General features: G+C 47.7%; 1 protein-coding gene across 1 annotated transcript; it reads right to left on the minus strand.

The window, feature by feature from the left end:
• Positions 1-4033: 4033 nt before the first annotated feature.
• On the minus strand, positions 4034-13147 carry LOC116370581 (kinesin-like protein KIF13A). The gene is made up of 6 exons (XM_031819807.1): positions 13093-13147; positions 11111-11225; positions 10326-10538; positions 9383-9493; positions 9117-9251; positions 4034-4171 (listed from the first exon to the last, which is right to left on the minus strand). The coding sequence occupies exons 3-6, from the start codon at positions 10506-10508 to the stop codon at positions 4034-4036; spliced, it is 567 nt and encodes a 188-aa protein (XP_031675667.1). The 5' UTR covers positions 10509-10538; positions 11111-11225; positions 13093-13147.
• Positions 13148-13647: the final 500 nt, after the last annotated feature.

Consider the following 13647-nt stretch of genomic DNA (forward strand, 5'->3'; position numbering starts at 1 on the left):
CTACAGCACACAGGATGTACCCTCAGTTCCTGTTTCTACAGCACACAGGATGTACCACTCAGTTCCTGTTTCTACAGCACACAGGATGTACCCATCAGTTCCTGTTTCTACAGCACACAGGATGTACCCTCAGTTCTGTTCTTCTACAGCACACAGGATGTACCCTCAGTTCCTGCTTCTACAGCACACAGGATGTACACTCAGTTTCCTGTTTCTACAGCACACAGGATGTACCCTCAGTTCCTGTTCTAACAGCACACAGGATGTACCCTCAGTTCCTGTTTCTACAGCACACAGGATGTACCCTCAGTTCCTGTTTCTACAGCACACAGGATGTACCCTCAGTTCCTGTTTTCTACAAGCACACAGGATGTACACTCAGTTCCTGCTTCTACAGCACCAGGAGGTACACTCAATTCCTGCTGCTTCTACAGCACACAGGATGTACCCTCAGTTCCTGTTTCTACAAGCACACAGGATGTACCCTCAGTTCCTGTTTCTACAACACACAGGATGTACCCTCAGTTCCTGTTTCTACAGCACACAGGATGTACACTCAGTTCCTGCTTCTACAGCACACAGGAGGTACACTCAATTCCTGCTTCTACAGCACACAGGATGTACCCTCAGTTCCTGTTTCTACAGCACACAGGATGTACCCTCAGTTCCTGTTTCTACAGCACACAGGATGTACCCTCAGTTCCTGCTTCTACAGCACACAGGATGTACACTCAGTTTCCTGCTTCTACAGCACACAGGATGTACATTCAGTTCCTGTTTCTACAGCACACAGGATGTACACTCAGTTCCTGCTTTCTACAGCACACAGGCTGTACATTCAGTTCCTGTTTTCTACAGCACACAGGATGTACACTCAGTTCCTGTTTCTACAGCACACAGGATGTACACTCAGTTCCTGCTTCTACAGCACCACAGGATGTACACTCGTTCCTGTTTCTACAGCACACAGGATGTACACTCAGTTCCTGTTTCTACAGCACACAGGATGTACCCTCAGTTCCTCTTCTACAGCACACAGGATGTACCCTCAGTTCCTGTTCTACAGCACACAGGATGTACCCTCAGTTTCCTGCGTCTACAGCACACAGGATGTACACTCAGTTTCCTGCGTCCTACAGCACACAGGAGGTACACATCAATTCCTACTCCTACAGCACACAGGATGTACACTCAGTTCCTGCTTCTACAGCACACAGGATGTACACTCAGTTCCTGCTTCTAACAGCACACAGGATGTACCCTCAGTTCCTTCTTCTAACAGCACACAGGATGTACAACTCAGTTCCTGCTCTTCTACAGCACACATGATTGTAAACCCTCAGTTCCTGTTTCTACAGCACACAGGATGTACCCTCAGTTCCTGCTTCTAACAGCACACAGGATGTACACTCAGTTTCCTGTTTCTACAGCACACGGATGTACATCTTAGTTCCTGCTTCTACAGCAAACAGGATTACACTCAGTTCCTGCTTCTACACAGCACACAGGATGTACACTCAGTTCCTGCTTCTACAGCACACAGGATGTACACTCAGTTCCTGCTTCTACAGCACACATGATGTACACTCAGTTCCTGCTTCTCACAGCACACAGGATGTACCCTCAGTTTCCTGTTTCTTCTACAGCACACAGGAGGTACCCTCAGTTCCTGTTTCTACAGCACACAGGATGTACCCCGAATTCCTGCTTCTACAGCACACAGGATGTACACTCAGTTCCTGTTTCTACAGCACACAGGATGTACCCTCAGTTCCTGTTTCTACAGCACACAGGATGTACCCTCAGTTCCTGTTTCTACAGCATACAGGATGTACCCTCAGTTCCTGTTTCTACAGCACACAGGATGTACCCTCAGTTCCTGTTTCTACAGCACACAGGATGTACACTCAGTTCCTGCTTCTACAGCACACAGGAGGTACACTCAATTTCTGCTTCTACAGCACACAGGATGTACCCTCAGTTCCTGTTTCTACAGCACACAGGATGTACCCTCAGTTCCTGTTTCTACAACACACAGGATGTACCCTCAGTTCCTGTTTCTACAGCACACAGGATGTACACTCAGTTCCTGCTTCTACAGCACACAGGAGGTACACTCAATTCCTGCTTCTACAGCACACAGGATGTACCCTCAGTTCCTGTTTCTACAGCACACAGGATGTACCCTCAGTTCCTGTTTCTACAACACACAGGATGTACCCTCAGTTCCCTGTTCTAACAACACCTGGCAACTTACGGATGTAACATTCCCCAAATTCTCAGCTTTTCCAGAAATCCTGATTGGAGGGTTCTGGATTTCCTGCTGTTTTGGGAATATTTACAACCAGATTTCTGGAAAATCTCTAGTTACCTTTGTCCAGTAGATGTTCATGTTCTGTAGAGAAACTCCTCACCTGAAGAAGTGGTTGTTGCCGCCACAATATGCGGTCTCCATGCCACAGGTGGACCAAGGACTCAGTCATGGTTCCATTCACACAGTTCTGTTGTGAGCAGAGCAATATAGTCTGATGATGTCATATTGAGGTGTGTTGTGGGACAGTAGACATCCCATTCCTGCTGTACCTCCTCTTCCAGACCCAGCTATCCTCATATCATCCACCAACAGTAAAGACTACCAATGAGATATCCTCATATCACCCACCAACAGTAAAGACTACCAATGAGATATCCTCATATCACCCACCAACAGTAAAGACTACCAATGAGATATCCTCATATCATCCACCAACAGTAAAGACTACCATAAGATATCTCATATCACCCACCAACAGTAAAGACTACCAATGAGATAATCCTCATATCACCCACCAACAGTAAAGACTACCAATGAGATATCCTCATATCACCCACCAACAGTAAAGACTACCAATGAGATATCCTCATATCATCCACCAACAGGAAAGACTACCAATGAGATAATCCTCATATCACCAACCCACCAACAGTAAAGACTACCAATGAGATATCCTCATATCATCCACCAACAGTAAAGACTACCAATGAGATATCCTCATATCACCCACCAACAGTAAAGACTACCAATGAGATATCCTCATATCACCCACCAACAGTAAAGACTATACCAATGAGATATCCTCATATCACCACCCAACAGTAAGACTACCAATGAGATATCCTCATATCACACCACCAACAGTAAAGACTAACCAATGAGATATCCTTCATATCACCCACCAACAGTAAAGACTACCAATGAGATATCCTCATTCACCCACCAACAGTAAGATTATCAATGAGATATCCTCATATCACCCACCAACCAGTAAAGACTACCAATTTGATATCCTCATGTCACCCACCAACAGTAAAGACTACCATGAGATATCCTCATATCAATCAACCCACCAACAGTAAAGACTACCAATAAGATATCCTCATATCAACCCACCAACAGTAAATCTATCAATTAGATATCCTCATATCACCCACCAACAGTAAAGACTACCATGAGATATCCTCATATCCCCACCAACAGTAAAGACTACCAATGAGATATCCTCAATATCACCCACCAACAGTAAAGACTACCAATGAGATATCCTCATATCACCCACCAACAGTAAAGACTACCATGAGAATATCCTCATATTTCATAGATAGCCTTTACTGGGGACGGGTGGTGGGGGAGAGGCATGGAGGGAGAGAGGGAGGAGTGGGGGCAGGCAGGCCAGGAGGGAGGGAGGGAGAGAGGGAGGGATGAAGGGAGGGAGGAGGGCAGACAAGGCAAGGAGGGAGGGAGGGATGAAGGGAGGGAGGGACGGATGCAGGGAGGGAGGGAGGGGGATGTTTGATATCAAAGCAGGAGGTTGAGATCAGAAATACCTCAGCTATGAGGTCATGAGAAACTCCAGTCAGGTCCAGTTCACCTCATCCATGTGCGTGTGTGTGCGTACTGTGTGTGTGTGTGTGTGTGTATGTGTGTGTACTGTGTGTGTGTGTGTGTACTGTGTGTGTGTGTGCATACTGTGTGTGTGTGTGTGTGTGTGTTAGCTCACCTGGCATTCTCTATAGGGGTGAGGGTGACCTCCCCCCCGTCTGGGCTGATCTCCACACAACACAGTGTTCTGACTGGATACCAATCCAAAGAGCTGGATGTCCTAGAGGTGTCTGCACCCACACGCGTGTGTTCCTACACACACACACAGTACGCACACACACACAGTACGCACACACACACACACAGTACGCACCACACACACACACACAGTACGCACACACACACACACACCACACACACACCACACACACACACACACACACACACACACACACACACACAGTACGCACACACACACACACACAGAGAGAGAGGAGATGATGATTTCCTAATTCATGTGGGTCAGGTCCTACTTCAATCCAATGGCAGGTTGACATCAGATCTGACGCAACAGACTGCAATTCACTTTCCCCACAGACTCAGATATGTACCACTTATATGACTGGTGATATCATTACTTCCCCACCGACTCAGATATGTACCACTTATATAACTGGTGATTCATTACTTCCCCACAGACACACAGACTCAGATATGTACCACGTATATGACTGGTGATATCATTACTTTCCACCACAGACTCAGACTCATATGTACCACGTATATGACTGGTGATACCATTACTTCCACACAGACTCAGACTCAGATATGTACCACGTATATGACTGGTGATATCATTATTCCACACAGACTCAGATATGTAACCACTTATATGACTGGTGATATCATTACTTCCCCACAGACACACAGACTCAGATATGTACCACATATATAACTGGTGATATCATTACTTCCTCTCAGACTCAGATATGTACCACATATATAACTGGTGATATCATTACTTCCCCCACAGACTCAGATATGTACCACGTATATAACTGGTGATATCATTACTTCCACCCCAGACTCAGTTATGTACCATGTAATATGACTGGTGATATCATTACTTCCCCACAGACTCAGATATGTACCACATATATAACTGGTGATATCATTACTTCCACCCAGACTCAGTTATGTACCACGTATATGACTGGTGATATCATTACTTCCCTATACAGACTCAGATATGTACCACGTATATGACTGGTGATATCATTACTTCCCCACTGATATCATGAGGCCATTTTAATCTGCTACAACACCTTTCTCCTTTCATCAATGGGACGAGAAACTACACAAGAACAGTGAAAAGCTGATTGCTGTCCACTCTCTCTCCCTCTGCCCCTTCTCTCTCTCTCCCCGTCTATATATCTCTCTCTCCATCTATATATCTCTCTCTCCCCCTTCTCTATTTCTCTCTCCCCTTCTATATCTCTCTCTCCTCTCTGCCCCTTCTATCTATCTCTCTCTCTCTCCCCTTGTCTTTCCCTCTCTCATCACAGAGTGGGTGTAGTTAAACAAACATCCCACTTCCAGAGGATGTCCGACACTCCTTCCCTCCTGCAGCTGTATCAGCTACTTAACATAACCCCAATAAGTCAGTCTCTTGTTCATTCCATTGTGTGTGTGTGGGTGTCATTCCACACTGGTATGCAGGGCAGGCTAGCTGTCCAGGGCCGGGGCCCAGACACAGACCTGTTGTTCTGCAGGCACGAAGGAGGCTCTACTCTACTCTCTCCCTGTCCCTCTGCTCTCTCTCCCTGTCCCTCCTGCTCTCTCTCCCTGCCCCTCTGCTCGCTCTCTCTCCCTGCCCCTCTGCTCGCTCTCTCTCCCCTGCCCCTCTGCTCGCTCTCTCTCCCTGCCCCTCTGCTCGCTCTCTCTCCCTGCCCCTCTGCTCTCTCTCCCTGCCCCTCTGCTCTCTGTCTCGCTCTCTCTCCCTGCCCCTCTGCTCTCTGTCTCCCTCTCTCTCCCTGCCCCTCTCCTCTCTCTCCCTGCCCCTCTGCTCTCTCTCCCTGCCCCTCTGCTCTCTGTCTCTCTCTCTCCCTGCCCCTCTGCTCTCTGCCCCTCTGCTCTCTGTCTCTCTCTCACCATGCCCCTCTGCTCTCTCTCACTGCCCCTCTACTCTCTCTCTCTCACCCTGCCCTCTCTCTCTGCCCCTCTGCTCTGTCTCTCTCTCACCCTGCCCCTCTGCTCTCTCTCTGCCCCTCTGCTCTCTGTCTCTCTCTCACCCTGCCCCTCTGCTCTCTCTCACTGCCCCTCTACTCTCTCTCTCTCACCCTGCCCTCTCTCTCTGCCCCTCTGCTCTGTCTCCTCTCTCACCCTGCCCCTCTGCTCTCTCTCACTGCCTCTCTGCTCTGTCTCTCTCCCCCTATACAGTATAGTACATAGGGCTCTGTTTGGGACTCAGCCTCAGTCTCTCTCTGTTCCTCTCAGCCACTGAGCCAGTTGTCTGTCTGCACTGTGACTATGAGTCCACTTCCTTTCCTTTCCTGTGTTCTCATAGCGTCATCCTATTGCAGTGTGAACCAGAGCCCTGTAGTTAGAGAGTTCCTGCATTATGATGCATTTACATGACACTTCAACATTCTATGGCAGCGAGCTGGCGCACCCCCAGAGAAATGATTTAGTGTAGAGGTGCTGATTAAAGGGGAATAACTGCAAGCATTAAAACAAAGAACGAGAGTCACACTCTATATATAAACTCCCAGGCATTTATTGGTAAAACATCACTGTGCCTTCTTCTGGGTGCCTGAGAGCAGAGGGTGCCTCCTTCAGGGTGCCTGAGAGCAGAGGGTGCCTACTTCAGGGTGCCTGAGAGCAGAGGATGCCTCCTTCAGGGTGCCTGAGACCAGAGGGTGCCTCCTTCAGGGTGCTCCTTCAGGGTGCTTGAGAGCAGAGGGTGCCTCCTTCTGGGTGCCTCCTTCAGGGTACCTTCTTCAGGGTACCTTCTTCAGGGTGCTTGAGAGCAGAGGGTGCCTCCTTCAGGGTGCCTTCTTCAGGGTGCCTCCTTCAGGGTGCCTGAAAAGCAGAGGGTGCCTCCTTCAGGGTACCTTCTTCAGGGTACCTTCTTCAGGGTGCTTGAGAGCAGAGGGTGCCTCCTTCAGGGTGCCTCCTTCAGGGTGCCTGAAAGCAGAGGGTGCCTCCTTCAGGGTGCCTTCTTCAAGGTTACAGAGAGCAGAGGGTGCCTCCTTCAGGGTGCCTGAAAGCAGAGGGTGCATCCTTCAGGGTACCTGAAAGCAGAGGGTGCATCCTTCAGGGTGCCTGAGAGCAGAGGGTGGCCTCCTTCAGGGTGCCTTCTTCAGGGTTACAGAGAGCAGAGGGTGCCTCCTTCAAGGTTACAGAGAGCAGAGGGTGCCTCCTTCAGGGTGCCTGAGAGCAGAGGGTGCATCCTTCAGGGTGCCTGAGAGCAGAGGGTGCCTCCTTCAGGGTGCCTCCTTCAGGGTGCCCCAAGAAGTTTATATATAGTGTGCAACTCTCTTTATTAATCTGTAAAGCCATGTTAGTTCCCCATTAACAATACATGGTGTATATTTTAACATTGCTATGTAAGTGAATGTCTACAATATTCTCTAAATATATACCTCTGGTGTCCACTACACAGACTACAGGCTAGCATCATCCTACTGTACTGTCTACTACACAGACTACAGGCTAGCATCATCCTACTGTAATGTCTACTACACAGACTACAGGCCAGCATCATCCTACTGTAATGTCTACTACACAGACTACAGGCCTAGCATCATCCTACTGTAATGTCTACTACACAGACTACAGGCTAGCATCATCCCTACTGTACTGTCTACTACACAGACTACAGGCTAGCATCATCCTACTGTACTGTCTACTACAACAGACTACAGGCTAGCATCATCCTACTGTAATGTCTACTACAACAGACTACAGGCCAGCATCATCCTACTGTTAATGTCTACTACACAGACTACAGGCTAGCATCATCCTACTGGTAATGTCTACTACACAGACTACAGGCTAGCATCATCCTACTGTACTGTCTACTACACAGACTACAGGCTAGCATCATCCCTACTGTACTGTCTACTACACAGACTACAGGCTAGCATCATCCTACTGTACTGTCTACTACACAGACTACAGGCTAGCATCATCCTACTGTACTGTCTACTACACAGACTACAGGCTAGCATCATCCTACTGTAATGTCTACTACACAGACTACAGGCTAGCATCATCCTACTGTAGTGTCTACTACACAGACTACAGGCTAGCATCATCCTACTGTAATGTCTACTACACAGACTACAGGCTAGCATCATCCTACTGTAATGTCTACTACACAGACTACAGGCTAGCATCATCCTACTGTACTGTCTACTACACAGACTACAGGCTAGCATCATCCTACTGTACTGTCTACTACACAGACTACAGGCTAGCATCATCCTACTGTACTGTCTACTACACAGACTACAGGCTAGCATCATCCTACTGTACTGTCTACTGTACTGGTGTTGTGGTCGGTGTTGGTGTTGTGGTCGGTGGTAGGTGTTGTGGTTGGCGTTGTAGTTGTGGTTGGTGTTGAAGTTGTGGTCGGTGTTGTAGTTGTGGTTGGTGTTGTGGTTGTAGTTGTGGTTGGTATTGTAGTTGTGGTTGGTGTTGGTGTTGTGGTTGTGGTCGGTGTTGTGGTTGGTGTTGTGGTCGGTGTTGTGGTTGTGGTTTGTAGCTGTGGTTGTAGCTGTGGTCGCTGTTGTGGTTATGGTTGATGTTGTGGTTGTAGTTGTGGTTGTGCTTGTAGTTGGTGTTGTGCTTGTAGTCGGTGTTGTGATTGTGGTTGGTGTTGTGGTTGTGGTTGGTGTTGTGGTTGGTGTTGTGGTTGGTGTTGTGGTTGGTGTTGTGGTTGGTGTTGTGGTTGGTGTTGTGATTGTGGTTGGTGTTTGTGATTGTGGTTGGTGTTGTGATTGGTGTTGTGGTTGGTGTTGTGGTTGGTGTTGTGGTTGATGTTGTGGTTGATGTTGTGATTGTGGTTGGTATTGTGGTTGTGGTTGGGGTTGTGGTTGGGGTTGTGGTTGGTGTTGTGGTTGGTGTTGTGGTTGGTGTTGCGGTTGGTGTTGCGGTTGGTGTTGCGGTTGGTGTTGCGGTTGGTGTTGTGGTTGGTGTTGTGGTTGGTGTTGTGATTGTGGTTGGTGTTGCGGTTGGTGTTGTGGTTGTGTACCTTTAGGTAGTAGACCAGCAGCTCATTGAGGGCGGGGTCTGCGTTCAGGTTGACCAGGAAGCACTTGTCATCTCCAACTTTGATCCCAGACGTCTCCAGGGAGATCCCCATACTCTCTAGCTGCTGCTGACGCTCCTGTGGAAATTCAACAAACATACGTCATTTTACCTCTGCACAGACATTTACTACCAACGGTTTAGTCCGAATGCAGAAGCTTCCATGTGATATGAATGTGCTAAATGAATGTGAGTGAGTGTGTAGGTTACCGTAGCAATCTCCTCTGTGTTGCGTAGTTTCTGCTCCCAGGTAACGGTCATCTCCTGGATCAGCTTCTCTGACTCCTGAAGCCTCTCCTTCAGCTCTGGAGCCTTTAGAGACTGGAACATAGACACACAGAGACACACACGGACCAGTCAGGACGGACCAGCCAGAACGGACCAGCACGGACGGACCAGCCAGGACGGACCAGACAGGACGGACCAGCCAGGACGGACCAGACAAAACGGAACAGTCAGGACGGACCAGCCAGGACGGACCAGACAAAACGGACCAGCCAGGACGGACCAGCCAGGACGGACCAGACAAGACGGACCAGCCAGGACGGACCAGCCAGGACGGACCAGCCAGGACAGACCAGTCAGGACGGACCAGCCAGAACGGACCAGCCAGGACGGACCAGCCAGAACGGACCAGCCAGAACGGAACAGTCAAAACGGACCAGTCAGGACGGACCAGTCAGATCGGACCAGCCAGGCCGGACCAGCCAGGACAGACCAGTCAGGACGGAACAGTCAGAACGGACCAGTCAGGACAGACCAGTCAGGACGGACCAGACAAACGGACCAGCCAGGACGGACCAGCCAGGACGGACCAGACAAGACGGACCAGCCAGGACGGACCAGCCAGGACGGACCAGCCAGGACAGACCAGTCAGGACGGACCAGCCAGAACGGACCAGCCAGGACGGACCAGCCAGAACGGACCAGCCAGAACGGAACAGTCAAAACGGACCAGTCAGGACGGACCAGTCAGATCGGACCAGCCAGGCCGGACCAGCCAGGACAGACCAGTCAGGACGGAACAGTCAGAACGGACCAGTCAGGACAGACCAGTCAGGACGGACCAGCCAGGACGGACCAGCCAGGACGGACCAGTCAGGACGTACGTGTGTGTGTGTGGTATGTGTGTGCCTCTGTGTGTGTCTCCTACCTCAGCCTGAGAGAGCTGTACTCTGAGTTTCTCCACTTCCTCCCGGAGCTCTCTGATGATCCGTGCGTTGGGGTCTTCATTGACGACGGCGTGGTTGACAATCCTCTTGGCGCGGTCTGCGTAACGCAGCGTGGACAACGTCTCCTCGTAGTTATCAGCTGCTGGGCTCACCGTGGCGATCATACACGTCTTACTGTTGCCACCCAGGTTGTCCTGGCAACACCGAGGGAGGGATAGGAACAAACAGTTGAATTGATAGACAGTTATAATGTAGACTTCAGTGTTGGTGAATGTGAACAGTACGAGCTGGTACAGCAGTTGTTTCTGTAACAGCAGTGGAAAGAGAATATGAAAGAACTGTTACTGATATTCCTTACACTACTACGTCCCCCGACCAAATTCTGGTCGGGGGAGTCCAGATTTGACACGTATTCCCTCCTGATTCTGGGACTCTTCCAACCAGTATTTGTGGAAAACCTGTGAATTTTGGGGCCATTTTGCAACCCTGATCAATAGACAGTACAGCTAGGACCAGAGTAATAGGAGGTGTGTTAGTACCCTGATCAATAGACAGTACAGCTAGGACCAGAGTGATAGGAGGTGTGTTAGTACCCCTGATCAATAGACAGTACAGCTAGGACCAGAGTGACAGGAGGTGTGTGTTAGTACCCTGATCAATAGACAGTACAGCTAGGACCAGAGTGATAGGAGGTGTGTGTTAGTACCCTGATCAATAGACAGTACAGCGAGGACCAGAGTGATAGGAGGTGTGTGTTATTACAGACCTTGAGAAGCCAGGTGAGGACAGAGTCTCTGTAAGGAACAAACTTATTCTTCCCCCCCTTCCCCGCAGACTGGTCCGCCAGCGCAGAGATCACACAGCCCAGTGTGGTAAGAGACCTGCACACACACACACACACACACACACACACAGGGAGAAAGACACTCAACATACCTCCATGATATATCCTTACATACATGTCTTGCATCAGAGTGTCATCAACCAATAAAACATTTCACAGTTTCACAAACCAATAGAAGTTTACTTCCTGTATTACAGTGACTATCATCATATGAACCATTACATTTACTGAACATCTAAACAGTAGAGGTATTGGATGTTAACAGTAGAGGTATTGGATGTTAACAGTAGAGGTATTGGATGTTAACAGTAGAGGTATTGGATGTTAACAGTAGAGGTATTGGATGTTAACAGTAGAGGTATCGGATGTTAACAGTAGAGATATTGGATGTTAACAGTAGAGATATTGGATGTTAACAGTAGAGGTATTGGATGTTAACAGTAGAGGTATTGGATGTTAACAGTAGAGGTATTGGATGTTAACAGTAGAGGTATTGGATGTTAACGGGAGGGGACATCTAAACAGTAGAGGTAATTGGATGTTAACAGTAGAGGTATTGGATGTTAACAGTAGAGGTATTGGATGTTAACAGTAGAGGTATTGGATGTTAACAGTAGAGGTATTGGATGTTAACAGTAGAGGTATTGGATGTTAACAGTAGAGGTATTGGATGTTAACAGTAGAGGTATTGGAATGTTAACAGTAGAGGTATTGGATGTTAACAGTAGATGTATTGGATGTTAACAAGTAGATGTATTGGATGTTACAGTAGAGGTATTGGATGTTAACAGTAGAGGTATTGGATGTAACAGTAGAGGAATTGGATGTTAACAAGTAGAGGTATTGGATGTTAACAGTAGAGGCATTGGATGTTACAGTAGAGGTATTGGATGTTAACAGTAGAGGTATTGGATGTTAACAGTAGAGGTATTGGATGTTAACAGTAGAGGTATTGGATGTTAACGGGAGGGGACATCTTAACAGTATAGGTATTGGATGTTAACAGTAAGAGGTATTGGATGTTAACAGTAGAGATATTGGATGTTAACAGTAGAGGTCTTGGATGTTAACAGTAGAGGTCTTGGATGTTAACAGTAGAGGTATTGGATGTTAACAGTAGAGGTATTGGATGTTAACAGTAGAGGTATTGGATGTTACCAGTAGAGGTCTTGGATGTTAACAGTAGAGGTATTGGATGTTAACAGTAGAGGTATTGGATGTTAACAGTAGAGGTATTTGGATGTTAACAGCAGAGGTAGTGGATGTTAACAGTAGAGGTATTGGATGTTAACAGTAGAGGTATTGGATGTTAACAGTAAGAGGTATTGGGATGTTACAGTAGAGGTATTGGATGTTAACAGTAGAGGCATTGGATTGTTAACAGTAGAGGTATTGATGTTACAGTAGAGGTATTGGGATGTTAACAGTAGAGGTATTGGATGTTAACAGTAGAGGTAGTTGGATGTTAACAGTAGAGGTAGTGGGATGTTAACAGTAGATGTATTGGATGTTAACAGTAGAGGTATCGGATGTTAACAGTAGAGGTATTGGATGTTAACAGTAGAGGTATTGGATGTTAACAGTAGAGGTATTGGATGTTAACAGTAGAGGTATTGGATGTTAACAGTAGAGGTATCGGATGTTAACAGTAGAGGTATTGGATGTTAACAGTTAGAGGTATTGGATGTTAACAGTAGAGGTATTGGATGTTAACAGTAGATGTATTGGATGTTAACAGTAGAGGTATCGGATGTTAACAGTAGAGGTATTGGATGTTAACAGTAGAGGTATTGGATGTTAACAGTAGAGGTATTGGATGTTAACAGTAGAGGTATTGGATGTTAACAGTAGAGGTATTGGATGTTAACAGTAGAGGTATTGGATGTTAACGGGAGGGGACTTACCTGTTGATGTTGCTGCCCTCCTTCAGCCTCTCCCCTGCAGCTCCAGTTTAGACACACGCTCACTACCAGCCAGATCCACCAGGCTCATCTTGCTCACCTTCTCCCCTGAGTTCTACACACACACACACACACACACACCACACACACACACACACACAACCACAATCCCCAACAGACCAAACGAAGAGAGATTAATATGATAGTAGTTAGTAGCTTTAACCTCTCATTACAACAGTAATAACACAAACTGTCTGTTGTTAAGATACATTACTGTGTATTGTCTAACAACAGGTCATTAAGAGAATCCTTGTCTTTTGTGTGTGTGTGTGTGTGTGTGTGTGTGTGTGTGAGCCCTGACACTGACCCCAGACTTCAGGTCGTAGAGTGTCTGTGTGACGATGATGCTGAAAACTGCGTGGGAACGACTGCTCTCCTCATTCATATTGGTGGCCGCCACCGTCCTCGACTTATTCCCCTCCGACATCAACACCTCAATGTCCTACAAAGAGAGGGGGGGACAGAGAGAGAGAGAGAGAGAGGAGAGAGGGGGGGGGG

The sequence above is a fragment of the Oncorhynchus kisutch genome, unplaced genomic scaffold (assembly GCF_002021735.2).
Source record: "Oncorhynchus kisutch isolate 150728-3 unplaced genomic scaffold, Okis_V2 scaffold2640, whole genome shotgun sequence".
Taxonomy (NCBI): Eukaryota; Metazoa; Chordata; class Actinopteri; order Salmoniformes; family Salmonidae; genus Oncorhynchus; species Oncorhynchus kisutch.

What these genes read in the sequence shown, in the direction of transcription:
- LOC116370581 (XM_031819807.1), bottom strand. Translation starts at nt 10,508, where the DNA reads ATGATCGCCACGGTGAGCCCAGCAGCTGATAACTACGAGGAGACGTTG. An exon ending in ACACAGAGGAGATTGCTACG is followed by an intron (nt 9,252 to 9,382) that starts GTAACCTACACA and finishes GAATTTCCACAG; the next exon opens with GAGCGTCAGCAGCAGCTAGA. An exon ending in TGCTGGTCTACTACCTAAAG is followed by an intron (nt 4,172 to 9,116) that starts GTACACAACCAC and finishes GTGTGTGTGTAG; the next exon opens with GAACACACGCGTGTGGGTGC.